Genomic DNA, 26,566 nt, shown 5'->3' on the forward strand with positions numbered 1-26,566 from the left:
ACCACATGGGATAATGACATCAGGTAACAAAATGGAGGACAATTACATAATCATAGTCAAGGTGATACGTTTTTTGGGGGGGGGCCACAATTCAACCCATACCAAAGAAAGTGTATGGGACCTTAATGAGTGGACTGGTCAATTATGCCATTCCTTTAGGCTTAAAGTGAGTCATCCCAGAGGCAGAACAGATGGAGCTGACTAACACCAAGTAGAGTATGTTCTTTGGACCTAGGAGAGAGAGACTGTTAATACTGGAGACATTAAAAAGCTGCAGTAGAGAAATGATGGTAACAGAACCAGAAGACTGGCAGGAGACAGCATGGTTAGTGCAGGTAGCAAGAACTGGACATTTTTGGGCAGAAGACCTACTAGTAGAATGGAATGTCTCTGGGCACGGTTGAGAAGAGGCTGTCTTGATTGAAGAATTGTATCCTGAGTTATTTTTTTATCCTAAAATGTAACCTATTACTGGTGTGGTGCTGTGGGCTAATGCACTGGACTGCAAGATCAGTTTGAACCACAAGATTGGTGGTTCAAACTCGCTAGTTGCTCCTTGGAAACCCTATACATGGTTGCTATGAGTCAGAACCTCAACAACAATTTCCCTGAGTATTTGTGAATTCTGTGTGGTCAGTGCAATGAATTATCAAACCCAGCAAAAAATACGAGTGTGCCATGTGAGGGATGGTTGGTGTTAGAATTGGGAAAAAGGTTGGAAGGATAAGGCATGTCTGACTTCTGCTCCATAGGAATCAACCTTGGGATGTTGACCTTGATTCTCCTTACTTTTTGTGAAGTTAGAGGAAGTCAGAAGGTCAGACTCCCCACTATACCATTTTTACAGGAAGAAACTGTCATTTGAAAATTGAAGAAGGGATTGAGGTATATAAAAAGAAGACTGATGCATACAGACAAAATCAACATTATTAAAAAGCAAACAAAGCTATTTTGTTTTAACCACAAGTATTTATTGATGGATCGAATAATACAGTTTCAATGGAACAATAAGGCACAACTGTGGAATTAAAATATAATTTGCTATACAGCCAAAGTGGGTAGGGGGGGAACCATAATCTTAAGAATTTTAAATATGCAAGTCAAGGAGCCTCTAAAGTACCCCTCTAACAGATCAGCATCAAACAATTCTTCCCTTTTACACAATTCCTATATTACATCATTTGATCACAAAGTCAGACTGTTACTTCATAAAGAATTCGTCATTCATTTATACTTGAGCCATCCAACCTGGCCACTCCTCTGCTCCCTATCTTCCCCATCCCTTCGCAGGTATTCTTTAGTAATTCTCTTCCAAAAGAATTGTGAGCACATCTTAGATCACTTTTCAAAGCAAGGAAATAAGCAAGCAAGCAAGCAAGCAATGAGTCAGAGAAAGTCAGCTAAAGGCAGATACACAGATGAATGCACTTGTACAGACAGATATTAGGATGGCAACAGCCTGCTTCAGTGAGGTCTAAACTAAGTTAATTTCAGCAGAGAAATTGCTATGGCTTGCTCAAAGGCCTGTAATACTACCTCATGTTGTGTTATCAATGCAGGTCCTGTGTTTCTGAAGGATTAGTTGTGGTCCTCATGAGGAGCTAGGAAGTCAATGTAACCAGGCAGCTAATATTAACAATACATTCAGTGCATTGGGCCTATACTAGGAGCTGACTAGCAAATCATTTTCCAAGTCTAAAATTCATAAATAATTTTGTGCAAAATGTCAAGACACTGAAGACACTCTTTAATCTTTTGGACTGGGATCAATTAGGCACTTCCTTAACACTAATCTTCCTACTTGGAAACGTGAAGTGAAAAATGTTCCAGTGCATATAACACTGAAGTATAAACCATACTGCCGAGGTGTGGGTATAGGATGCTTTATAGGGTGCTGGAGGTTTCTTTAAAAAGTCACAGAGTCCCTAAGCATATTGTCAGAACAGCCATTCAGTGGTGATGGTGCCTCAAAACTAAGCAAAACCCCAAGCAGATGGCTATCTTCTGAAGAGTCAGCACTGCATAAACAAGAATAGTCATGTCAGTAATTAACGGTGAATATCAACAGGCCAGAGGTAGAGTGATCTGAGCAAAGCCACCCGAAGAGTTTACTGTATACCTCTTACACAGGGCCACCCCCTTTCAAGAACACTGCCATCTAGCACCTCTTTGATGACAGAGTGCAGGGACGCATGAGACATCACATTCTTCTGAGAGAAGTGCTGGTTACTGAAAAGCTCCTGGAGAGGCAATATTCCAGAGACCCAGTTACAAGTAAAGGAAGATAAAATCAGCCTGACCACTGAACTATCCTGCCAAGTCAGAAACATATTTAACAGACATAGCTTGCGGGTGCCAAGAAAAATAGAGAGTTTCTGAGGCTAAATAAAAAGCAGGGAGACTGACAAACCAAAGTGAATCTATATTGGGTGATTGAGAAGTAGGAAGCAAAGGACATATTAATAAAAAAGATGAATGAGCATGCTGGAGCTTAGCTGGAGGGAAGACAGCAAGGCTACCATTACCATCCAGTGAAAGAGCTTTGCTGGCTGGTACTTGGCATAACTCCCTCTCTCGCTTTCTCAGACTGGGCGGATGTGTAGCAGTCAGCAGAACAGGGAAGAAGATATTTCTGAATGGAGAAAACAGTAAATGGATACTGAAAAAAAATGGGCTAGGAGTACCATTCTGTAATGCCTTGTTAACACCAAAGGCAGGTTTGTGTTGATAGAACATGTCTTGGGGTCATGCAACAGTATTACTTTGGGATAAGGGGAAATGATGGGGTAGAGGTTGGGCTGGTGGATAGGAGGACACTCAGGTTCCAGTTCTTAAATATCAGAAAGCAAGGGTTAGTTTGGTCTCAGTCCTTTAATGAAGAAATCGGATGCTCATTTTCTGTTCAACATCCACCTTTTCCAAAACCTGGAGTAAAAAAAGAAAATCGAATTACAGGTATGAAGGTCACAACAATAGATACTGTCCCCAGCTCTCATCTGCATAATTAATTTTTTTCTTCCTGCCCTTCTGTGCAGAAGAAAAGAAGTGACTTTCTGACCTTAACAAATTCTGTGAAAGATATGGCGCTGTCCCCATCCTGATCAGCCTCCTGGATGGTCCTGTCTGCAATGCTGCCCAGCTGCTCATCCGAGATATTTACGCCAACCATCATGCGTAGCACCTGCAGGACCAAGAGCCAGGAATTACAGGGACTTGGGGCTGATAAAATTATTTTGCTAAGATTAAAGATAAACTCATCTTCCCCTTTTCCTTTGATGTCTGAAAATATAACAGCTGAAGAGTTGAAACCTTTAACGTCTAGTCTAGGCCAATCTAGATAACTTAAGCAGAAATCTCTGATGAGGTTATTGCATAGGAAGGCAAAGTATAACTAGAGTACAGCCCTCTGTATTTTTTCCTTACCCATCTTCCTACCCAAAATGCAGATCCAATGCCTGGTAGCACAGCAGTCATTCTGGGACTGTCATATGTCTGATGAGAAAGTCTTAAGTGCCATGGGTACCAGAGAAAGAATATAGAAGAAACCTGGTTCCCAGATATCATCCAGGCACTGTACCGGCCCTGAACAATCTTCCTGCATGAGAAAGACTTCTTGTTACTTGTGAAACGTTAGTCCCATATTGGCTTAAGTCACTTTGGTAGGGCTTTCTGGAATCCCACCTAATGGAGTCCTCTCTGAGGTGGTCAATTAACCCAGCATTCCTATAGTCCAGAAAGCACAAAGGTATGCCTCATAAAGGTCCTTAATATAGTTAGTCTATAAAGTGCTATATATACTAACCGTTCTTCTTACTTAGAAAAGTAACAAGCATATTTTAAAGGGCTGTGAAAACTGCAATAAGAGAATTTAATTGGATCACCAAATTTGATTAAGTTCACCAAACTTAACCTAGAGACCTTCCTCCTAATCTTGCTATCATCATCTTTGGGGTATGAACACCCTTTGAAAACTGCTATCTTAAAATATGTGCCTATATGATGTGATTCTTAGACACTATGAAAAGGAAGATGGTACTTTTCTGATGCTTCACATCACTAAAGTCAGCCACTTCTCTTTTCAAAAGAGCTTTCCATAGAAAACTAGGGCTGGTAGATAGGAGGAATCTTAAGTTCCAGTTCTTAAATATTAGAAAGTAAGGGACAGTTTGGTCTCAGCCTTCCTCTCTTTCCAATCTCATGAAATACATGTTTTGTTGTTGTTCCTATCTTTCTAGTTGTCATTTTGATCCCATACAGATAGTCCCTAAAGAACATGATGCTGAGGGCAGACCTTTATAACTTGTTCAGCTAAACTATTGTTTGCTTTTAAGATGACTTTAGGGGCTATTTTTTGGTTTAAATTTTAAAGATTATCTCTAGACAATACTTTCAGGAATTCATCCAGCACTCATGGCTCCAGAAAGTCTACAGTCCCTGAGAATTTGAAATTCTATTCTATACTCCCTCCACTTTGATTGGGATTCATCTATGGGGTCTTTAACCAAAACATTCAGTAATGGTAAACAGTAGCTGGGCACCATCCATTTCTTCTGGATGTACATTCATATCCTCCTCCTATTCCTGACTCTCCTTCCTGTGTTGCTCCAGGAAAATAGAGATCAATTGTTATGCCTTGAATGGCCACTTACAAGCTTTTAAGACCCCAGGTAGTAAGCAATGAACTAAGACAGAACAGAAGCACTAAACATATTAGCCCAATGAACTGGGATGTCCCATGACATCATGACACTAAAACACCAAACCAAGGAACCAAATCCCAATAGCCTCAGCAGCTATCTTCTGTTTTTGTAAATATATCACACAACTTTTGCCAATTCAATTTTTTACAGAAGTAAAAATTATTGACAATTACAATAATCAGCTGTGCAACCCTACCCTTAACCAGTACAATTTTTCCTATAATAATAGTTCCACTTTTCCCCATCTTCCCCCTTTGATAACTACTAATAAGGTTTATTAGTGCCCTGGTGCTGTGGGTTAATGTGCCAGACTGCAAAGCCGTTTGAACTGCAAGGTCGGCGGTTCAAGCTCACCAGTCGTTCCTCGGAAACCCTGTATAGGGTTGCTAGGGGTCGGGTCCAACTCGAAGGCACTTAACAACAATAAGGTTTGGTCTCTATATTTGCTTTTTCTTGTCTTCAAGAAAGAGATTTTAAAAATACAAGTTACAGGAGTCTCTGAAAAGGAAATTTAAAAACACTGAAATACTGTGTAGAAAGTGGTTTTAGTATTTAAAAAAAAAAAAAAAATTCTTGGAAAGTGAAGGCTGATTTTAAGAGGTGAAATGTACACACGTAGACTTCATTAAAGAGACAATGTTAGTAGAAATAATGAATGACCAAGACGTTTGCCATCTTCCTTGTATGTGGTCAACCAGACAAATCCATCCTCCAACAAGAGTTTCATCAGATTGACTCCGATGATTTTCTGAAGCATTTAATTTTTAAAATTATAGTATTAGATTGGGGGGTGGGGGTGGGTTGCATAGAAGTGGTTCAACTCAGGTGGCATGAGTCTCTGACCAAGTTCCATTCCCAAGGTCAGTGCTTTTTCCACTTCTCCAAGTTGTCACCTATTGTTGTTCCAGTTCGAAGTTTATTTGTTGTTGTTGTGATATGCCGTGGAGTCAGTTCCAGCTCATAGCTACCCCATACAGGGTTTCCGAGGCTATACATCTTTATGGGAGCAGAAAGCCTCATCTTTCTCCCATGGAACAACTGGTAGTTTCGAACTGCTGACCTTGTAGTTTGCAGCCCAATTCGTAACCACTATGCTACCAGAGCTCCTTGGAAGTTTATTAGCAACCAGGATTTACTTCAGTGTTTGGCAAGAGTTTTCATATATATCCTTTATCAGCTTAAGAAACCTTCCCTTTCTGGTTTTCTATGACATAAAAATCATGATTGGATGAGAAATTATATCAAATACTATTTTCTAAGGAAAAGATAATTTTTATTTTAAAAAAATCTGTTAATGCAATAAAATGCAACCTTGAATTCCTTGTTTGAATCTACCGTGATTATAACAAAACATCCTTTTCATGTATTGCTGGATTCAGTGAGTTAATATTTTGTTTAGGATGTTTATATCTATGTGAATGAGAGTTTGGGCTGTAATTTTCTTTACTTGTATTACATTTATCAAAGTTTTCATATCAAAGCCATGCTGCTGCTGTATGCCATCAAGTCAAGTTTGACCCATAGTGACCTAACAGACAAAACAGAATCGTCCCATAGAGTTTTCAAGGTTGTAATCTTTAGCGGATTGCCAGGCTTTTACTCCCATAGACCAGTTGGTGGGTTTGAACTGTCCACCTTTTGGTTAGCAGCTGAGTGCTTTAAGAACCAGCAGAGCTCCTTAAAGCCTCATAAAATGAGTTAGGTAGTATAGCAACTGTCCTTATTGAACTATGATTAATATGAAATAAGTTATACATATGTAATAAGAACCCTGGTGGTACAATGGTTAAGCACTTGGCTGCTAACTGGAAGGTCTGCAGTTCCAAAATCCACCAGTATTTCTCACAACAAAAGAACAGGTGATGTGCTCCTGCAAAGATTGTTGATGTTAAGTGCTGTCAAGTCAATTCCAACCCACAGAGATCCTGTATAGGGTTTTAAGGAGCAGCTGGTGAGAATCTGGTAAGCTTTGACACAAGTTTTTACCCATGAAATGACCACTACAATCAGCCTTTCCTTAGGGTAAACTGACCACTGAGTACTTAAGAAGTGCAAATTACTAAAAGTTTTAGAAATGACAGTGCCTAGAGAAAGATAAACTTTGTCTGCTTCTCACTTTGGTAAAATTTTATCTTTACTTGCTAGGATAAAACTGGTTGTCTTACATCTTAACAATACATGAGAACATTTGTCCTAAAGTCATCCTGGCCCCTGGAATATTGTAAGCACTGACTTCATAAATCACCCGACACTCCAGCCAAATGGTCTCTTCTCTCCCTGTCCTAGGCCTTAAATCAAGTCCCTTCAAAAAATCTTTCTGCAGTCATATTAGGACCAGAGAATAAAAGCAAGCAACTATAGAAACCACTGCTTCTACTTTTTGTATTCAGAATGCTTAAGTCCATACATAGCAACAACTTTCAATGAAACAAACTCATCTCATTGAAGATATTTCCTATCCAAAGGCAAAGGACAGTATTCCTGCTACTCAAACTTGTTATTTCTATAATTTATTTTACAAGCAAATAATCAAGTGAAAAATGTATGAGAAGTTCGTCTCTCCAGTAAATTGCACATCACAGTAAAAAGTGATTTCTGATGTTTTCTGTGTATTTTTCATCATATTTACTGTAATACTGTAAACCTGGATTAACAGCATGGGACCCATATGAAGGGTCACTAGTGATGCTGGAAGTGTTCCCAAGAAGCAGAGAGAAGTCATGACATTACAAGGAAAAACTGAATTGCTTGATATGAACTGTACACTGAGGTTTGCAGTTGTGGGTTCCTGCCACTTTAATATAAATCAACCAGCATACGGACCACTGTAAAAAGAGAAAAGGAAATCTGTAAAGCTGTTGTTGCAATATGCTGCCATGCACAAAAAACCTTGCACTTTGTGTAAAATTTTTATTTTGTACTGAAAATGCAGCTTTTCTATGAGTGCAGTATATAATACATTGTTGTTAATTGCTGTTGGGTCAATTCTGACTAGAATTTCTGAGGATCAGCTGGTGGGTTTAAACTGCCGACATTGTGGTTCCCAATCCAATGCTTATCCTACAGTGCATACAAAATAGGTGCTAATTACAGAAAATTATGTGGAACAAAAACCCCAGCAGGATCACAAAAATAACACATCGCAAAATGACAGCAATCAATTCACTGTTGTTGTTAAGTGCCATCGAATCAGTTCTGACTCACAGTAATCCCTGTATAGGGTTTCCTAGGAGCGGACGGTGGGTTTGAACCAATTACCTTGTGGTTCAAACTGATCTTGTGGTCCAGTGCTTATACTACAGTGCCACACTAGGACTCCACTGCTTACCAATAATTACTCTGAATTTAAAGGGATTACATGAACCAGTCAAGGGACAGGGTAGCAGAACGGATAAGAAAACAGGATCCTTCAATATACTGTTAAAAGAGAAACATCTTACAAAGACAGAAACAGATTGAAAAAAAAAAAAAATCTAACTAATGGCTATCAAAAATGAGCAAGAACAGCAATATTAATCTTTGATAAAATAGACTTTAATGCCAAAACCAGTATAAGATACAAAGCAAGACATTATATCGTAAATAAGGGGTCAACTGAACAAGAGGACATACTCTTAATAAATATGTGTCTCCAATAAACAAGCCTCAAATACAGAAACCAAACTCTGACAGAACTGAAGTACACAATCTATAACAATAGCAGGAGATTTTAATGCACCACTTTTTTTTTTTTTTTTACTACAAAGAGCAGAAATTTATTTTCTCAGTTCTGGAGGGTAAAAGTGTGAATCAGAGTATTGATTCTTTCCTTTTCAGTAGCTCTAGGTGTTTCTTTGTTCCTTGGCTTGTAGGCAGTCCTCACATGGCATCTATCTCTTCTCATGTACACCTACCCATATACCTTTGTATAACTGTGTTGCTCTTTATATAACTCAGAAGTGATTCGGTTTATGATCCATTCTACATTGGTATTACCTCAATTAATTAAATACATTATATCAGGTTACATTGTGGAATGTGATTACACTAGATTCCATTGTGGAACATAATTACATTATATTACATTACACATGAAGTAATTACATTATATTCCTTTCAGAGGTATAGGGTTTAGGACACCAATACGTATTTTTGGTGGATGCAATTCAATCCATAACTGTATTCATCTTAAGAAATCTCAAAAAACAAATTTATGGCCCACTTTTAACAGGTAAACAGGACCTCACCATTTACTGATTTTTATTTTTTACTACAGTTAGTCCTGATTACTTGCCTATTTTTATATTACTGCATTATCCTTCTTTGAACAAAATGGGGTATAAACATTAGTAGCCATTTTATCCCATTCTATGAGTCATGGTTGAATACAAGCTTGCCTTCTGGCCACAAGCACACAGCCTTTCTCTTTCCAAGAGTCTAGAGTCCTTAGCTGCTCTATCACTCTATGTCATCAACTCTGCCTCCATCTCTGGTGTTGCTGCTTCTCTGGATGGGGTCCTGCATTCCGTTCATGCTCTTCTCCCTTGATGTTCCTAGGGTCCTTTGTTCCTGGAATGTTGATTAACTACTCACCCCTTTATGTTACAAAACTTCTACATTCACAGTTCTGACAATCACAGTCATGGTAACGATTATTCACTATTGAATCAAAAGAATCCTATCCCCATCTCCTTTCACCAGACCCATTTAGGTAAGATGAAAAGTATTCAGTGGGATTCTACCTTCCCCTGCACACTCTGAAACTCCCTCTTAAAAACTTGCAAGCCATATTGTACCACTTTTGATGGACAGAACAAGTATAAAGACACTCAACAAAGACACAGATGAACTAAACAACACAATCAACCAACTTGACTTCATAAGCATATACATAGCACTCAACCAAACAACAGCACAATATACATTCTTTTCTAGTAAACATGGAACATTCTCCAGAATAGACGATATCCTAGGACACAAAACAAACCTCAGTAGATTTGAAAACAACAAAATACTACCAAGTGTCTTTATAGATCACAATGCCATAAAATTAGAAATCAACAGTAGGAGGATCAAAGTAAAAAAATCAAATACACTGAAGTTGAACAATATCCTGTTTATAAGCTACTGAGTAACAGATCAAATTTAAAAATCAAGTAAAAAAATTCCTTGAGTCAAATGAGAATGAAAACAGCTTAGGAAAAACCTTTGGGACAGAGCAGAAGCAGTGATTTGAGGGCAATTTATAGCAATAAATGTACAAAACCAAAAAGAAAAAAGAGCCAAAAACTATACCTTGAACAAACATCTCCAGCAATTAGATGAAGAGCTGCAAAGTAATCATGCTTCCACCAGAAGAAAATAAATAATAAAGGGTTTAAAGCAGAAATAAATTAAATAGAACACATAAAAACAATAGGAAGAATATATAAAACTGACAAACCATTGGAAAATCTAACAAAGAAAAAAATAGAGATGTGAGTAACACAGTAAGAATGACATTATGACAGAACCAACAGAAATAAAAAGGATTAATAACAGAATAGTATGAAGAATTATACTCCAACAAATATGAAAACCTAGAAGAAATAAGACATATGTCTAGACACATGAGCTACCTAAACTAACACAGGCTGAAACAGAAAAATTGAACAGGCTTGTAACAAGAAATTGATCAGGTCATTAAATTAAAAATCCCAACAAAAAGCCAGGCCCAGATGACTTAACATTTGGAAAAGAGCTGGCACCAATTCTACTCTTCCATGGTATAGAAAAGGATGTAAAACTCCCGAATTTATCTGATGAAGCAATCATAACTCTGATACCAAAATCAGGCAAAGACATTCTAAGAAAGTAAATTATAGACTAATATCCCTCATGAACACAGATGTAAAAATTCTCAACAAAATCCTAGCAAATAAAATCTAACAATATATCAAAAAAATAATATATCATGAAAAATTGGGATTCATACCAGATATGCAGGGATAGTTCACTATTAGAGAAGCAATCAAAACAATCCACCACATAAATAAAACAAAGTAAAAAAAAAAAAACATGATCATGTCAATTGATGCAGAAAAAGGCACTGGACAAAATTCAACACTCATTCCTCATAAAAACACTCAAATAATAGGAATAGAAGGGAAACTTCTCAACATAATTAAGGGCATATATACAAAACCCAACAGCCAATATCACTCTCAGTGGTGAGAAACAAGTCAGTCATTTTCCTTGCAAATATGAACCACACAAGGATGCCCTATGTCAACCACTCCTATTCAATACTGTGCTGAAAGTCTTAGCTAGAGCTGTAAGGCAAGAAAGGGAAATTAATGATACCCAATATGGAGTTCTGGTGTGGCGCTGTGGGTTAATGAGCCAGACTGCAAAGCCGTCTGAACTGCAAGGTTGGCAGTTCAAGCTCACCAGCAGCTCCTCGGAAATCCTATACAGGGTTGCTATGGGTCGGAATTGACTCGCCGGCACTCGACAACAACAACAACAATATATAAAGTGCCATGGGCTGCCAAAAGAACAAACAGATCTGTGTTGGAAGAAGTGCAGCCAGAGTGCTCCTTGGAGGCGAGGATAGCCAAACTTAGTCTCTCATACTTCGGACATATTGTCAGGAGGGACCAGTCATTGAAGAAGGATATCATGTTTGGTAAGGTGGAAAGTCAGAGAAAAAGATGAAGACCCCCAGCAAGATGGACTGGCAAAGTGGCAGCATCAATGGGCTTAAGTGTGGCAATAATTGTGAGGATGGCCCAGTACCGGGCAGTGTACACAGGGTCGCTATAAGTCAGTACCAACTCGATGGCACCTAACAACAAAAAGAATATAGCAAAGAAGAAGTAAAACTCTCTATTTGCAGATGATATGATCCTACACTTATAAAGAAAGCTCTGAAGAGGAAATCAGGAAAATAATACCATTTACAATAGATACCTAAAAAAAAAAAAAGAATGAAATATTTAGGAATACATCTAACCAGAGAAGCAATAGCTCTATACAAAGAAAATTACAAAACACTACTACAAGAAACCAGAAAAGACCCGCAGATATGGGGAATATGCCCTACTCATGGATAGGAAGACTTCACATTGCAAAAATGTCAATACTACCCAAAGCAGCCTACAGATATAATGAGATCCCAATCCAGATTCCAACATCATTCTTTGAAGAGATGGAGAAACTAATTAACCTACTACTCAGTCACACTAATCAAGACAGCCTGGAACTGGCAAATAAAAGAGACATAGATCAATGGAACAGAATTGAGAAGCCACCTATGGTCAGTTGATCTTCAACAAAGGACCAAAATGTATTAAATGGGAAAGAGATTATAGTTTCAACAGATGGGGCTGGAAAAATTGGAAATCTATTTCCAGAAAAATGAAATAAGACCCATATCTCACACCATATATAAAAAAGAATTCAACTTAGTGTCAGAAGGTACTGGGGAAGGTAGAATCTCCACTGAGTGGTTTTCAACCTGTCTAGACAAGGCTGATTAAAGGAGATGGGGATAACACTCTTGTGGTACAATAGTGAATAATTACTATCAGGACTGACTGTGAGGGTTGGAAATGTAAAGGTACATGTTTTTTAACAAAAGGTGGGGAGTGGTTGATTTTGCAGTCCAGTCGCTGAGGACCCTGGGACCATCAGGGGAGAAGAGCAGAGTGTGGGACCCTATCCAGAGAAGCAGCGACGCCAGTTATGGAGGGAGGCAGACATGATGACATGGAGAGATGGAGTCGCTGGGGACTCTAGACTCAAGGAGGGAGAGGGGCTGTGTGTTGGTGGCTTGGGGGCAGGCTTGCAGGATATGCCCTTTGGTTGTCTGAATATATTCCTGAGTGCTTTGGTGTACATCCAAAAAAAACCCAGAGGGAATGGAAGCAAACGCATGGAGGGGGTTGTAGTTATTGCAATGAAATGAAATATGATAGGATGAGTGTAAAGCTGATGTTCTCCCATGTAAACTTACTCAGTTCACACGAAAAACTTAAAAAAAAAAAACAAAAACTCAATGTGGAATAAAGATTTAATTGTAAAACATAGAACTATATAGAGATCACCCATGAAAAAATAGGGATAAGCTTAAGAACTCTGATACGTGGCACAAATACATTATGAAACAACTGAAAGTCCACAAATAGAAGAAAAAATAGATGGCTAGGATCTCTTAAAAATTAGATACTTATTTGCATCAAAATATTTCACCAAAAATGTTAAAAGAAAAACCACAGACTGGGAAAAATATTTGGCAACAACCTATCAGACAAAAGAGTATTCTCCAAAAACTATAGAACCCAACACTTCAATACAAGACAAATAATTCAATTTTAAAACAGGCAGAGGACAGGAACAGACACTTCAGGCACCCAACAAACATATGAAGAAATGCTCACAATCATTAGCCATTGTTGTTATTGTTAGATGCCACTGAGTTGGTACCAAACCATAATGACCCTATGCACAACAGAACAAAACACTGCCCAGTCCTACACCAATCTCGCAATTGCTATATTTGAGTCCATCACTGCTGCCACGGTGTCAATCCATCTAGTTGGGAGTCTTCCTCTTTCTCTCTGACCCTTCATTTTACCAGACACGATATCCTTCCCCAAGGACTAGTTACTCCTGACAATATGTCCAAAGGATGAAAAACGAAGTCTGGCCATCTTGGCTTCCAAGAAGCATTCTGGCTGTACTTCTTCCAAAACAGACTGGTTTGTTCTTTTGGCAGTCCATGGTACTTTTAATCTTCTCCTCCAACACCATAACTCAAATGCATCAATTCTTGCACAGTCTTCCTTATTCACTGTCCAAGTTTTGCATCAATATGAGGTTACTAAAAATACCATGGCTTTGCCTCAGGTAAACCTTAGTCCTCAAAGTGACATCTTTGCTCTTCAATACTTTGAAGAGGTTTTGTATAGCAGATTTGCCTAATGCAACAAGTTCTTAGATTTCTCTACTGCTGTTTCCATGAGTGCTTATGGTTGATCCTAGCAAAATGAAGGCTTTTCTTCAATCTTTTCTCCTTTTAGATGGGTGTTATTTATTGGTCCAGTGGTGAGGATCTGTTTTCTTTACACTGAGGTGCAGCTCATACTGAAGGCTGTGGTCTTTGAACTTCATCAGTATTTTAGGTCTTCACTTTCAGCAAGCGACGTTGTATCATCTGCATATTGCATGTTGTTAATAGGTCTTCCTCCAATCCTGATGCCATGTTTTTTATTCATATAATCCAGCTTCTCAGATTATTTGCTCAGCATACAGATTGAATAAGTATGGTGGAAGAAAACAATCCTGGTGTAAACCTTTTCTAATTTAAAATCATTCAATGTTCCCTTGCTCTGTGCATAGGTTCCTCATGTGCACAATCAAGTGTTGCAGGATGCTCACTCTCCACAATGCTGTCCATAGCCTGTCATGATCCACACAATCAAAAGCCTCTGCATAGTCAATAAAGCACAGGTAAACATCTTTCTGGTATTCTCTGCTTTCAGCCAAAATCCATCTTACATCAGCAATGATATCTCATTGTTATTATAAAATGCCGTTTAGTCAGTTCCGACTCATAGTGAACCTGTATAGGGTTTCCGAGGAGCTTGAACTGCTGACCTTGAAGTTTAAACCAACCTTGCAGTCCAGCACATTAAACCATAGCGCCATACCAGGACTCCAATAAAGAGAATAGAGGAAAAAAAAAAAAAAAAGTGCTGACGGACTAGTCATGCTATTGTAATAGTAAGGCTTCTTGTCAAGAACAGGCTATTAGTAAGTAAAATTTGAGGGAGCCAAACATGTTAACACGGATTTTCTACTATGGAGGGTGATAGTTGGGAGCTACATTTAACTACCATATTGCTTAAGAATCAACTTTATAATCATTTCCTGTGTCTTTCAAAAGAAAATCAATGCAATTAAATAAGAAATAATGGATATAAGTTATTATTTAAAATAGAGATTATTCTGTTGTAATTATCACCCTGGAGATTCAAAGGTCCGTTAAAAAATAAGAAGTAACATTTCAATGCCAGATGGTTTCTATAAATTACCACTCTGTTACAACAGCAACACTGTGAGGTAGTTATGCTTAATTATACCCATTTTATAGATGCTTAAACCAAGGCACAGTTTATCCAAAGCCACAGTTATAGAGGATGAGATGTAGACTTTGAACACAAGTAGTCCAGCTGCTCTGGTAGCGTAGTGGTTACGAATCGGGCTGCGAACCTTAAGGCTAGCGGTTCGAAACTACCAGCCGCTCCGCGGGAGAAAGATGAGGCTTTCTACTCCCGTAAAGATTTACACCCTCGGAAACCCTGTACAGGGTCGCTACGGGTCGGAACCGACTCGACAGCACTTAACAACAACAACAAGTCCAGCTGCCTAGTCTATGCTTTTAATCACTATACCATATACATCTGTAAGGCATAAAATAAACCTTAAAAGATGAGAACTTTCATATGTATCAGAAATACCTAGTTGAAAATCAAATATATTTTGTTTGTAAATTATACATTTATAAATGTACATGATAAAAAATATATTTAAAACTACACATACACATGTACAAAAAGAAACACAACAATGATTTGTAAACTGTTTTGGTTTTATCTCTGACAGAAAAAAAATGTGAACAAAACTCAAGATTAAAAAGACCAGGCTTAATGGTCAGAAAAAGACTGGTGTAACCTCCAAAAAAGTAGCTCTTTCCATTCTTCAAGTCTGGAAATGAACTTACTCTCATGGCTCAATTTTCAGCCAAGCAACACACAAATTTACAAGGGAACACCACCACTAGGGTTGTTGTTAATTGCCATTGAGTAGGTTCCAAAGAGTGGCTGGTGGGTCTGAGTCATCAACTTTGCAGTTCAAGCTGACCATGCAGTCCAGAGCTTTATTCCACAGCACTACACCAAGAGTCCCTTAATCAACCCTTTGAGATCAAAAGGGCAGCATTACCCAAAGACAAAGTTTAAAGTTCAGAAAGGTTAGAAAAGGAGGAATAGAAATGGGAAACACAGAGAGAATGTGCATTAAATGATGTCACATTGTAGTGACCGCAATCAATGACATGAAAAAAAAAATGCATGAATTATTAAACTGATCTGTTCTGTGAACTTCCAGTCAGTTCACAATAAAAAGTTAGAAAAAAAAAAGTGAACAAGTTCTCATTTATTTCAGGGTGAGTGGAAACCAGTTTACTTTTTAGGTGTATCTTAAAATATCTTAAAATAGAGAAAATTCCCATTTTCCTGAATGTATTAGCCTAAGATTCTCCTGATACGGAAATACATATTTTTTTAAAAATAATATTTGCTTTTCTCAAATTTCTAGAAAGAGAAAAGGTGGGAGAAGACATGGGTGATGCCAGTTCCTGCTAGTAGGAGGTCAGCTGTCTATTGGGAGCAACAACAAAGGACAGCGAGATCCATGTCCACCAGGACCATAGTAATTCCTTGATTCTATGTTAAACCCAAGGATAGAATAAACAACAGTGTTCACATAAATTACTGGGGTGCCAATAAGCTGGTTTGGCATCTATTGAACCATCTGATCTAAGCCATCTTTCATTTTTCAGCTAGTTCTGCCAGTCAACATCAAAAAGATATTTAAACTAGCTTTTAAAACAGTGGAGATTATCTGTGTATTAGAATTCAATGAGCCATTTTACGTTTCCTCAAGTCATCTGCTCTATTATTATACTTAGATAGGACTCTGTACATAGCAAGTGTTAAAAGGTTTATTGAAGGAAAGAACTATTTCTGTCCATGAGGATAACCAGGCAGGGCCCAAGCACACATTTATCCACATGTATAGTGAGCTTGCCGACATACCTGTAACAGCTCATCACGAGAGATCTTGTCATCTTTATCCAAATCATATAATCGAAAAGCAACTGGTAAGGAAAAACAATAGTTAGTGGAAATTCAGTAGTATTTTGCCCAGTCTCAGGGAACTAAATATCTAAAGAACACTATACAGAAAACTGACAGTATATTAATAGATTTTTAAAAAACAATGGATACCATTTGCAGGGCTTTTTTTTTTTTTTAAACTTGCAGGGCTTTTAAAGACATTTTAACATTCATAAAATTGAGATATATCTCATAATAGAAGGCACCTGAAATTTAATGAGATACAGTCATTCTTTAAACAAAACTTCTAGAAAAGAAAAAGCTAAATGTAATTTTTTTTTTTAATGCTAGAATGTTAACAAATAGACAAAAAAAATACAACGTAAGTAGGTCTAGAAGTAAGGGTCACCTCTCACAACCTAGCAATTCCACTCCAGGGTAAGAAACAAAAGAAGCCACACAGGCATCATGTCTATGGACTCTACAAAGTATCACTCTGGGATACAAGCTCTTTGCAAATTCATGTCAACTTTCAAGTAATTCTTTACTACATGGGAGTCCTGAGGTAGAATTTGATGGTTTCTTGGCCTTATCACAGTTCTCTGTCTTTAACAAAAGCTGCTGTTGCTGTAGGTAAGTGCCTTGGAGTTGGTTCCGACTCATAGCAACGATGTATGGCCTTCTACAAACTACAATAACGAGAATGTTGCTTGTGTCCATGTAAGAGAGAGGATGCAGAAGAATTAATATTGTTCAGAATCTATATATACTGTTAACAGGCAACCTAGTGAAGAGTGTAACACTGGAAGATTTTATAAACACTGAGAAATCTCACTGAGGAAATGACAGCCTTATAATTATAGCTGTTTTCATGCTTTGAATCACTTTGAGTTCGCCACTAAAGTTATTAGTTTTCAATAGGATGCTATGAATTTTAGAAAGTTAAAAGCACAGCTTTATACAGTTATTAAGATATGCAAATTTAAAAAAATTATTCTAGAAAGTCACTACTTAGTATAGGAGAGCAATACAGCTAATCATGCTACTACATTCTAAGTGCTATATTGTTTGTTGTTAGGTGTGGTAGAGTTGGTTCTGACTCATAGTGACTCTGCACAACAAAATGAAACACTGTCTGGTCTTCTGCCATTCTCACAATTATGTTTGAGCCCATTGTTGCTAAGTGCTATAACACATTCAAAATGCTGTGGGAATAAGAGTAAGATTATGCGAAATAAAAATCACACATTATTCAATAAATTTGACAATTCATTAGAGTTCTATTTTCTCCTATATTTAGTTTTTTTTTCAAGTTTTCTGCTGTTAATTAAGGAACCAGATTCTAGTGTGGTGCTGCAAGATAAGCACTGAACTGCTAACTGCAAGGTTGACAGTTTAAACCCATCAGCCACTCCAAGGAAATCCTGTATGGAGTCACTACAAACAGCTTGATGGCACTCAGTAACAACAATAATCAAGGGACATGATCTTGTGGTAAAGATGAGCAGTGTTTTAGTTTTGTGATTCATGAATCTGTCTTGTCCTATATAATACTTATTTCAGTGCTTCTCAAAGACATGTGAACACATACTCCTATGCACAAGTAAAAACAAGCTAGGCCACATTTACTATGGCTTCACATATCTCCTTATATATTACTTACTGTGCCCCTTTCTAAGAGAAGCTTGGGCCAAATCAGCTTAATACAATTTTAACTTGCTAAAGTGAAAAGTCCTGGTGTGGCACTGTGGGTTAATGTGCCGGACTGCAAAGCCGTTTGAACTGCAAGTTTGGCAGTATATGCTCACCAGCGGCTCCTTGAAAACCCTATACAGAGTCGCTGTGGGTCGGAATCAACTGGACAGCACTTAAAACAACAACAAAAGTGAAAAGAGAAATTCAACTTTCTGGAGAAGTGATGTAAGGGACTGGGCAATATACATGGCCCAACAAGTGCTTAGGGGAAATCTAACAAGTATCCAAGGAAAGGAGACAAGAGATACAGAGACAAAAATGAAACCATGTAGTAATCTAGCTATTCACTCCTATTATGTATGTCACATCCAACAGCTAATGAATTCTAAAATGGGCTGAGGGTTGCCATTATTCCTGATGAATGGGGACTGGGTCTTGCTCACTATTATCATTCTTAACACTTTCCACAGTGCTTACTGCACAGTTGGTAATCAACGAATTATAATGAGAATACTGTTGTGGTTGTTAAATGTCATTGAGTCAGTTCTGATTCAACCTACCAGTTTCCAAGAAGCAGCTGGTGGGTTTGAGCCACCGACCTTGTGGTTAGCAGTCTAGTGCTTACCCTACAGGGACAAACCAGGCCTCCACATGATTCTAAAAGCTATCATTTTTGGGTATTTAGTGCATACGAGGCACTATTGGAAGCATCTAACAGATACAAGGGAGCTTCAAAAATTTTGTAGAAAATGGATTTAAAACCATTGCCATGAATTGTTCCTTGGTATAATCTCATTTAATCCTCACAACAACCCTGTGTGGAATTTTAGTATACTATTTCACAGATGAGTAAAACTGAGGTTCAATATACTATCCAAAGTCACTGTGGGTTAATGTGCCAGACTACAAAGCCATTTGAACTGCAAGGTCAGCAGTTCAAACTCACCAGCTGCTCCTCGGAAACCCTATACAGGGTCACTATGGGTTGGAACCGACTCGACGGCACTTAATAACAACAACCCACAGTCACATGGCCAAAAAGTAGTAAAGCTGGAATTCAAATCCAGTCAGCCTGGGTTTGAGCTCTTAACCACTATGCTATTAAGCAGTAAATAAATGATTTGTCAGAAATGAAAAGCATATTTTCAAGCCAGAATTTTTCCTTACAATGCAGTTTGTTGCTTCGGCTGTTGAGTGGTTCTGGTCCATTCACATCTTTGCTCTTTTCATTATCTTCAATGGGTCGGAAATGAGCCAAAGTTCTCATGAATCCACGGAAATTTACTTGGTCCTCTCTGATTAGGAAATAAACACACAAAAACACCATTATTAATCAGGGTACATCAGTCAGGAAAATAATTTCTTATGAATTTAACATATTTGCAACAGCTTTAGTTACATTAAATGAAAGTCCATTTAATGAAGTTTTTCTCTATTTGCATGGTACTTTGGAACTCATACAGGAGCCCTGGTGGTGCTACATACAGGATAAGCACTGGACTGTTAGCCACAAGTCAAGGGTTCAAACCCATCAAGTGGCTTTGCAGGAGAAAGATGAAGCTTTCTGCTCCCATAAAGATTTACAGCTTTGGAAATCATATGTAGGGTCACTATGGGTTAGAATTGAATTGATGGCAGTGGTAAGCAGGTTGGAACTTATAAGGAGCCCTGTGGAGCAGTGATTAAGCACTCAGCTACTAATTAAAAGGTGAGTGTACACCACACCTGCCACTCCATGGGTGCAAGATGTGGCAGTCTGCTTCCACAAAGATCTGCAGTCTTTAAAACTAGTCTACTCTGTCCTATAGGGTCACAAAATGTCAGAACTGACGAGACAGAACTACTCAAGGAATCCCATGGTGATGCAAATGTTCAACATGCTCAGTTGCTAACCAAGTGATTAGAAGTTCTAGCCCACCAAGAATCACATTGGAAGAAGTCTGGTGATCTACTTCTGAAAAATCAGCCACTGAAAACTCAAAATAGCACATTTCTATTTTGACACACATGGAAGGACCATGCATGAGTCAGAGTTGACTCAACAGCAATAGGTACTGGTTAGGCTTAAAAAGTGTCTTCAGTTAAACCCTCACCCCAAAATCTTATCAAATTAAGTATTAATATTCCTGCATTACAAATGATTAAACAGACTTAGAGAAGAAACAGGACTTAAGCCAGATCCTAAGTTACCTATTGAATTTACTTTTATCTCTTCTCACAAAAAAGATGTGTGGTGGCTCTCAGACTAAAGAATGAAGAGAGTCATGGCTTGTACTCACTTGTTTCTGATTCTGCATCAAGCAGCTATTCCTTCCAACCCACTGACTTCTCAATCCCATCTCTCCTCTGAAGTGACATACATGCCTAAGGTATACTACAGAAAAGTTTCTATCTAAATAAATTTGTTATAAAAGTAATAAACACAATATCGAAAAACTGGAATAAAGAACAATGCTAGCTCGAGTTCTTCCAATCAAGTACAACAACCATTGTTAAAAACTTTAATGGATGAAGAATTTGTTCTTTGATATAAAAAACTTATGTTATGTAACATAATTATTGATACACAGCAGTTTTGGAAACAACAGGTTGCTGGGTTACTATGGCTATCTGAAAATAAATCCTAGTTTCTTTGTGTTCCATTAGGAGCCCTGGAAGCACAGAGATTAAGTGCTTGGCAGCAAATGAAAATGTCAGCCTTCAAACCCATCAGCTAGCTGCTCTTTGGGAGAAAGATGTGGCAGCATGCTTCCATAGGGATTACAGCCTTGGAAACCCTATGGTGAGAATTCTACTCTGTCCCATAGGATCACTGATCACTGAGTTGAAATTGACTCTATGGAAATGGGTTTTGTGTGTGTGTGTCCCACTAAAAAGATGTGCTATGTAAGATCTCTTAATGCCAGGTAGACACACTTATTAAGTACTAAGCAGACACTTCCTAAAGCTAGAGCTCAAAGGCTAGCTCATGAGCTCACTGTACTCAAAACAATGACCTTTATAGTCAAAGTAATTATATTACTAATGGTGCATGCAGTATGTGATCAAAAGTATGAGTAAGTTCTGAGGAATTAAATAATGTAGAATGAGATTTGAGTCACATTCCAGAACCAACAGGTTAATCAGGCATAGTCTGAGTAAAAGGTAACTGGTGGTGGTGGTGGTGGTTATGTGCCGTGGAGTTGGTTCCGACTCACAGCGACCCTGTATAGGGTTTCCGAGGCTGTAAATCTTCATGGGAGCAGAAAAAATTCATCCTGCAAATGTCTAGAAAAGGGGAAAAAACAACAAACCGCACCCCCCCCAAACCAAATATCCAAATTTGATTAGAGCAAGAAGCAGTTTGACTAACTTTAGCAGTGTAGCTCTCTGCTTCCTCATGTACACCCACCTAGTTTCTTTATCAGTAGATCAGTAGAGAGAATAGCCAGGAGGTTCTGTTGGCAGAGCATAAGTGGTAAGCCTTACAAAACAGCTTTTCATAAGCTGCTCAAGTAATCAATGGTGACTAAGGAACCCTGGGGAAAAGCTGGCAAAGTGACTCTACTGAGTTTGTAAAGGGTTTGGATAAAAAGCATAGCTATGAAAGTTATCTTTGGGCATGTTTCATTTAAGCTCTCTGCAAGGGCTAAAAGAGCGAGCAGAGAAATGGAAGAATTCAGCACAAAATCATGGACCTGAAACAAATGGAGCAGTTCAGGATGAGAGATAGGGGGAAATGAGGGAGGGAAGAAAGACTACTCATGGCCTATAGGAATCTGAAAAGCATAGGACTTGGTTCAAATCCTGTCTTTATAATAAACTGGCTACAAGTTTCTACCTTTAGTTTTCTGTTACTCAAATTTACTGAGTCCCCAACTTCTCAGCCTGTAAATTCCTTTACTCTCAACTAAGTTTTTAAATTTTCTTTTTTCTCAGTATTTTTCTGATAGTCTGCACTGACACTTAGTTTCAAGTCTCATTATTAAAAACTGGCACCCATTTAGCTTTTTGCACTGAAGATCTGAAGGACATATAGACAAATCACATGGAACCAGAAAGTGATTATTTAGGAGATTACTTGAAACATGATTATATAAAATAAGCCTTACTCATGAAAATGGTAATCTCATCACATTGTTGTTGTTAAGTGCCGTCGAGTCGGTTCTGACCCATAGCAACCCTGTACAGTGTTTCCGAGGCTGTAAATCTTTACAAGAGCAGAAAGCCTCATCTTTCTCCCGCAGAGCCGCTGGTAGTTTCGAATTGCTGACCTTAAGGTTCACAGCCCGATTCATAACCACTATGCTATCAGAGCTCCTTCTCATCACATTAATAAACACTTATTCAGTACTTTCAAGTAAGGAAGGCAGTGTGTTAAGTAGAGGGGCAGACTATGTCAATAAACTGAAGCCTAGTTTTATGTCAGACAAAGCCAAATCTAGGTAGCATATTTTAAAACATGTATGTGTAGTAGGGAGAACTGCTTTCTTTAAAAAGGCTGTGGAAATATTACAGATTAACAGGACGTTAAAAAGAAATGACAACTAAATGCAGTACTTGACCCTAGATTAGATTATGTGCTGAAGGGGAACAAATGCTATAAAGTACATTATTGGATGAACTGACAAAACTGCAATACAAATAAAAGATTAGATTAAAATAGATTAGAGATTACTGAAGTACTGCATTAATGCTAAATTTAATGTTGAAAATTGTACTATGGATATGTAAAAGAATATTCCTGTTTCAAGGAAATATACAACTGAAGTATTTAGAGATATAAAGCCATGATTATACAACTTATTCTTAAATGGTTCAGAAAAAATTATGTGAAAAAAACACACACACACAATTATGTGAATGTATGTATCAGGTGTCTATGTGTGTATCAGGTACACACACAATCTAGAGAGCGAAAAAGAGAACGAAAGTGTGTATGCCATGCACGCATGCACTGCACTGTTCAATACAGCAGCCATTAGTCAGTCACATGTGGCTACTGAGCACTGGAAATGGGGCTAATCTGAATTGATATGTGGACCTCAAAGGCGTAATAAGAAAAACAAAATACAAAATATTTCGTTAATAATTTTTAAGTATTGGTTATATATTAAACGTTTAGTCTGACCATCAAATAATAAACAGGAATTAAAGACAGAATTTTGAAAATGGGTTGATATGCTTACTTGACACTGAAAACAAAGAAGAGGATAAAAGAAAGAGATACTTTAGATATGAAAAAGTTAAGGATGCCCAAGTTAATTACATGGGACAAGGGATTGAGATGACCTAGTCAGTACCATTATTCCAGATTAGCAATTAATTCAGGCTGATATACCCCCCAAAGGAAGCCCAATAACTGCAAAGACTCACCCCTCTGGAAAAAAGGCATTGATGATCCGGTCCCCCAATGGGTTGATGGCAAGTTCTGGAATTCGCTGGAAATCTTCTCGGCTGCCAAGTCAGGGAGAGAATCACTTTGAGTTAGTGACCATTGATCCTCCACACAAACTCCCTTAGTCTGAAACAGAATGCGATCTAGCAAGCTCATTACCTCCTGGAATTTACTTCTATGGTAAATTAATCCAAACAACTGCAAAGAATAGCACTTTAATAGCTGCCAAGTGTTTCTTGTACTAACCAAGGAGTGGAGAAGCCAAATTTGATTACGTCACATTCCATTGACTTCACACACAGGTTATGTCAATAAACCAACTAACAAGCAAATACTAGGCCATTCCAGTAAATGATTCTTTGAGTATTACCATTTTATACTTAGGTTATTTAGTGGTGAATATACAGCAAATGGAAAGTATCATACAACAGAGTTTAAATATGGGGGCAAATATTCAGAGAAGTCCCCATACATTTGGTACATACCTGAACCTGTGAAATGTAAGTTCTTAGGTGAGATTTACATCCAGGAAAGAAGTAAATCAAATGTGGAAAGCAGCTGATTTCTACACTCTCTCTTTTTTTGGGGAAACATTTTATTGTACTTTGGGTGAAATTTTATATAGCAAATTGGTTTATCAATCAATAATTCATGCACAGATTTTCAATCAATAATTCATACACAGGGTCATTCATGACACTGCTTGCAATCCCAGTATTGTGTCAGCATTCTCCCCGTTTCCTCTACAAGTTCCATTTGCCCAGTTTCCCTGTTCCTCCTTCTCATCTTTGGTTTTGGGCAAATGTTGCCCTTTGGTCTTGTATAGCTGATTGTTCTAAGGAGCATATTTTTCATGGCTATTATTATTTATTTTATAGTCTATTATTTGGCTGACAGATGGCTTCTTCAGCTTTGAGTTGGATGACTGGGTGTTTTAGGGCAATAGAATCAGGGGTTTCTCCAGTCTATTTTATTTTTTTTAATTTGAATTTTGTATTACATATTTTACCCATTCTAACTAGGACCTTCTATTGTGATCCTGGTTAACGTGGACAGTAGTGACAGTTCTTCTGGTCTCAGATAGAGGAGACTGTGGTTCACTATAGGCCATTAGTTCTTTGGACTAATTTCCATACTTTCTTGCTCTGACTTAAGCCCCCCCCCCACCTGCTTTCTATAGACTATAGCCTCAAATATGGCAACTGTAATAATCCCCTCATAAATTGGAGATTATATTGAAGTTAATATTACTACTACTATTTATTTCATAGACACAGTCTTAGTTATCTATTGTTGCTATAACAGAAACATCACAAGTCAATAGCTTTAACAAACAGAAAATTATTCTTGTACTTTGTTGTTGTTGTTGTTAAGTGCCGTCGAGTCGGGTCTGACCCATAGCGACCCTGTACAGGGTTTCCGAGGGTGTAAATCTTTACGGGAGTAGAAAGCCTCATCTTTCTCCCGCGGAGCAGCTGGTAGTTTCGAACCGCTGACCTTAAGGTTCACAGCCCGATTCGTAACCACTACGCTACCAGAGCTTCTTGTACTTTAGGAGGCTAGAATTCTACAGGAATTTAGACTGCCAGTTCTCTAGGGAAAGGCTGCTTTCTGAAGGCTCTGGGGGAAAGTCCTTCTCTCCTTTTAATATCTGTGGGCCAGAGTCCCTTGGATATCTCTAGGTGTCTTAGCTTCAATCTTCCTCTGGGGTCCAGAGGTACTCAATGCAGAGACCCTAGGTGCAAAGGATGAGCTCTAGCTCTTTCTTGGTAGTACTGAAGTCTCTTTATCTCTCTCTGCTAAAATCTCTCTCATATTATCTCTTGTAAGATAAAAGGTGATGCAAGGCCCACCCCACAGAAATGCCTCTTACTGGCTGTACTCCCTCCCTAGCAACCACACTATCCTGTGTCTGTCTATTCCCTACCCTGTGCTCCACCTTCCCCTCCTTCCCCTTGCCCCACCCTAGTTCTTTTGCATTAACATAACCTAATCATCACTAACATAACCAGATTCTGCTCTCATGAACACAGAGGTCAGAATTTACAACACAAATAGAGGTCACAAAGTGAGGATAATTACATCAGATCTTGTCAATGGTCAGACAATTACATAACTACGAAATCATGTATGACAAAACTGGCAAACCCCTAAGAATAATGGCTTAGCCAAATGGACACATATTTTTGGGAGACACAATTCAATCCATGACACACACACACTGTTTTAAGTATTCTGAAATAATTTCTCATGCTAATTAATGTATTCTTTCTCTCCTCTTATAGTTAAGGAAATGGAAATCTGTCAGATAAAGTAACTAGTCTAGCCAGTGCCATACAGGTAGGAAGATAATTATAATTTAAATCTAGGTTTATAGCTCTAACGTACATATTCTTTTTCTACTAAACCACACTTCTTTACCAAATCAAACCTTTCGACTGTTAAATGCTTCCTTAAAAGAGTTTTAATAAATACATTTTTAAAAAACCTTTGGCTAGTAATCTATGCTGTCCACATCATATCTGAGCTATACTCTTTAAAACGTATCAATGTCATGAAAGACAAAGACAAACTGTTCTAGATCAAAGCGATATATAACTACAGTCAATGCATGATCCTGGACTAGATCCTGGACAAAAGGCTGCTAACCTCAGGGTTAGCAATTTGAAACTACCAACTGTTCTGTGGGAGAAAGATGAAGCTTTCTGCTACTGTAAAGATATACAGCCTTGGAAACCCTGCACAGGGTCGCTATGAGTTGGAACCGACTCCACGGCATATAACCACCACCACAATAAAGAATATTATATGGAGTCCTGGTGCAGTGCTGTGGGTTAATATGCTGGACTGCAAAGTCGGCAGTTCAAACTCACCAGTCACTCTTTGGAAACCCTATATAGGGTTGCAGCAGTCAAGATATCAAATGACATATT

At 38.1% G+C, this 26,566-nt stretch overlaps 1 protein-coding gene across 1 annotated transcript in view; it reads right to left on the reverse strand.

The window, feature by feature from the left end:
* Positions 1-2,871: 2,871 nt before the first annotated feature.
* Positions 2,872-26,566, reverse strand: part of CHP1 (calcineurin-like EF-hand protein 1) — a 50,680-nt gene continuing 26,985 nt past the window's right edge. Inside the window, exons 3-7 of the mRNA XM_006831754.1 lie at positions 23,612-23,692; positions 19,424-19,551; positions 16,541-16,602; positions 3,059-3,181; positions 2,872-2,925 (exon numbers count right to left, since the gene is read on the reverse strand). Of these exons, the coding sequence (XP_006831817.1) occupies positions 2,872-2,925; positions 3,059-3,181; positions 16,541-16,602; positions 19,424-19,551; positions 23,612-23,692 (448 nt within the window). The remainder of the gene's footprint in view (positions 2,926-3,058; positions 3,182-16,540; positions 16,603-19,423; positions 19,552-23,611; positions 23,693-26,566) is intronic.

The sequence above is a fragment of the Chrysochloris asiatica genome, unplaced genomic scaffold, assembly GCF_000296735.1.
Source record: "Chrysochloris asiatica unplaced genomic scaffold, ChrAsi1.0 scaffold00004, whole genome shotgun sequence".
Classification (NCBI taxonomy): domain Eukaryota; kingdom Metazoa; phylum Chordata; class Mammalia; order Afrosoricida; family Chrysochloridae; genus Chrysochloris; species Chrysochloris asiatica.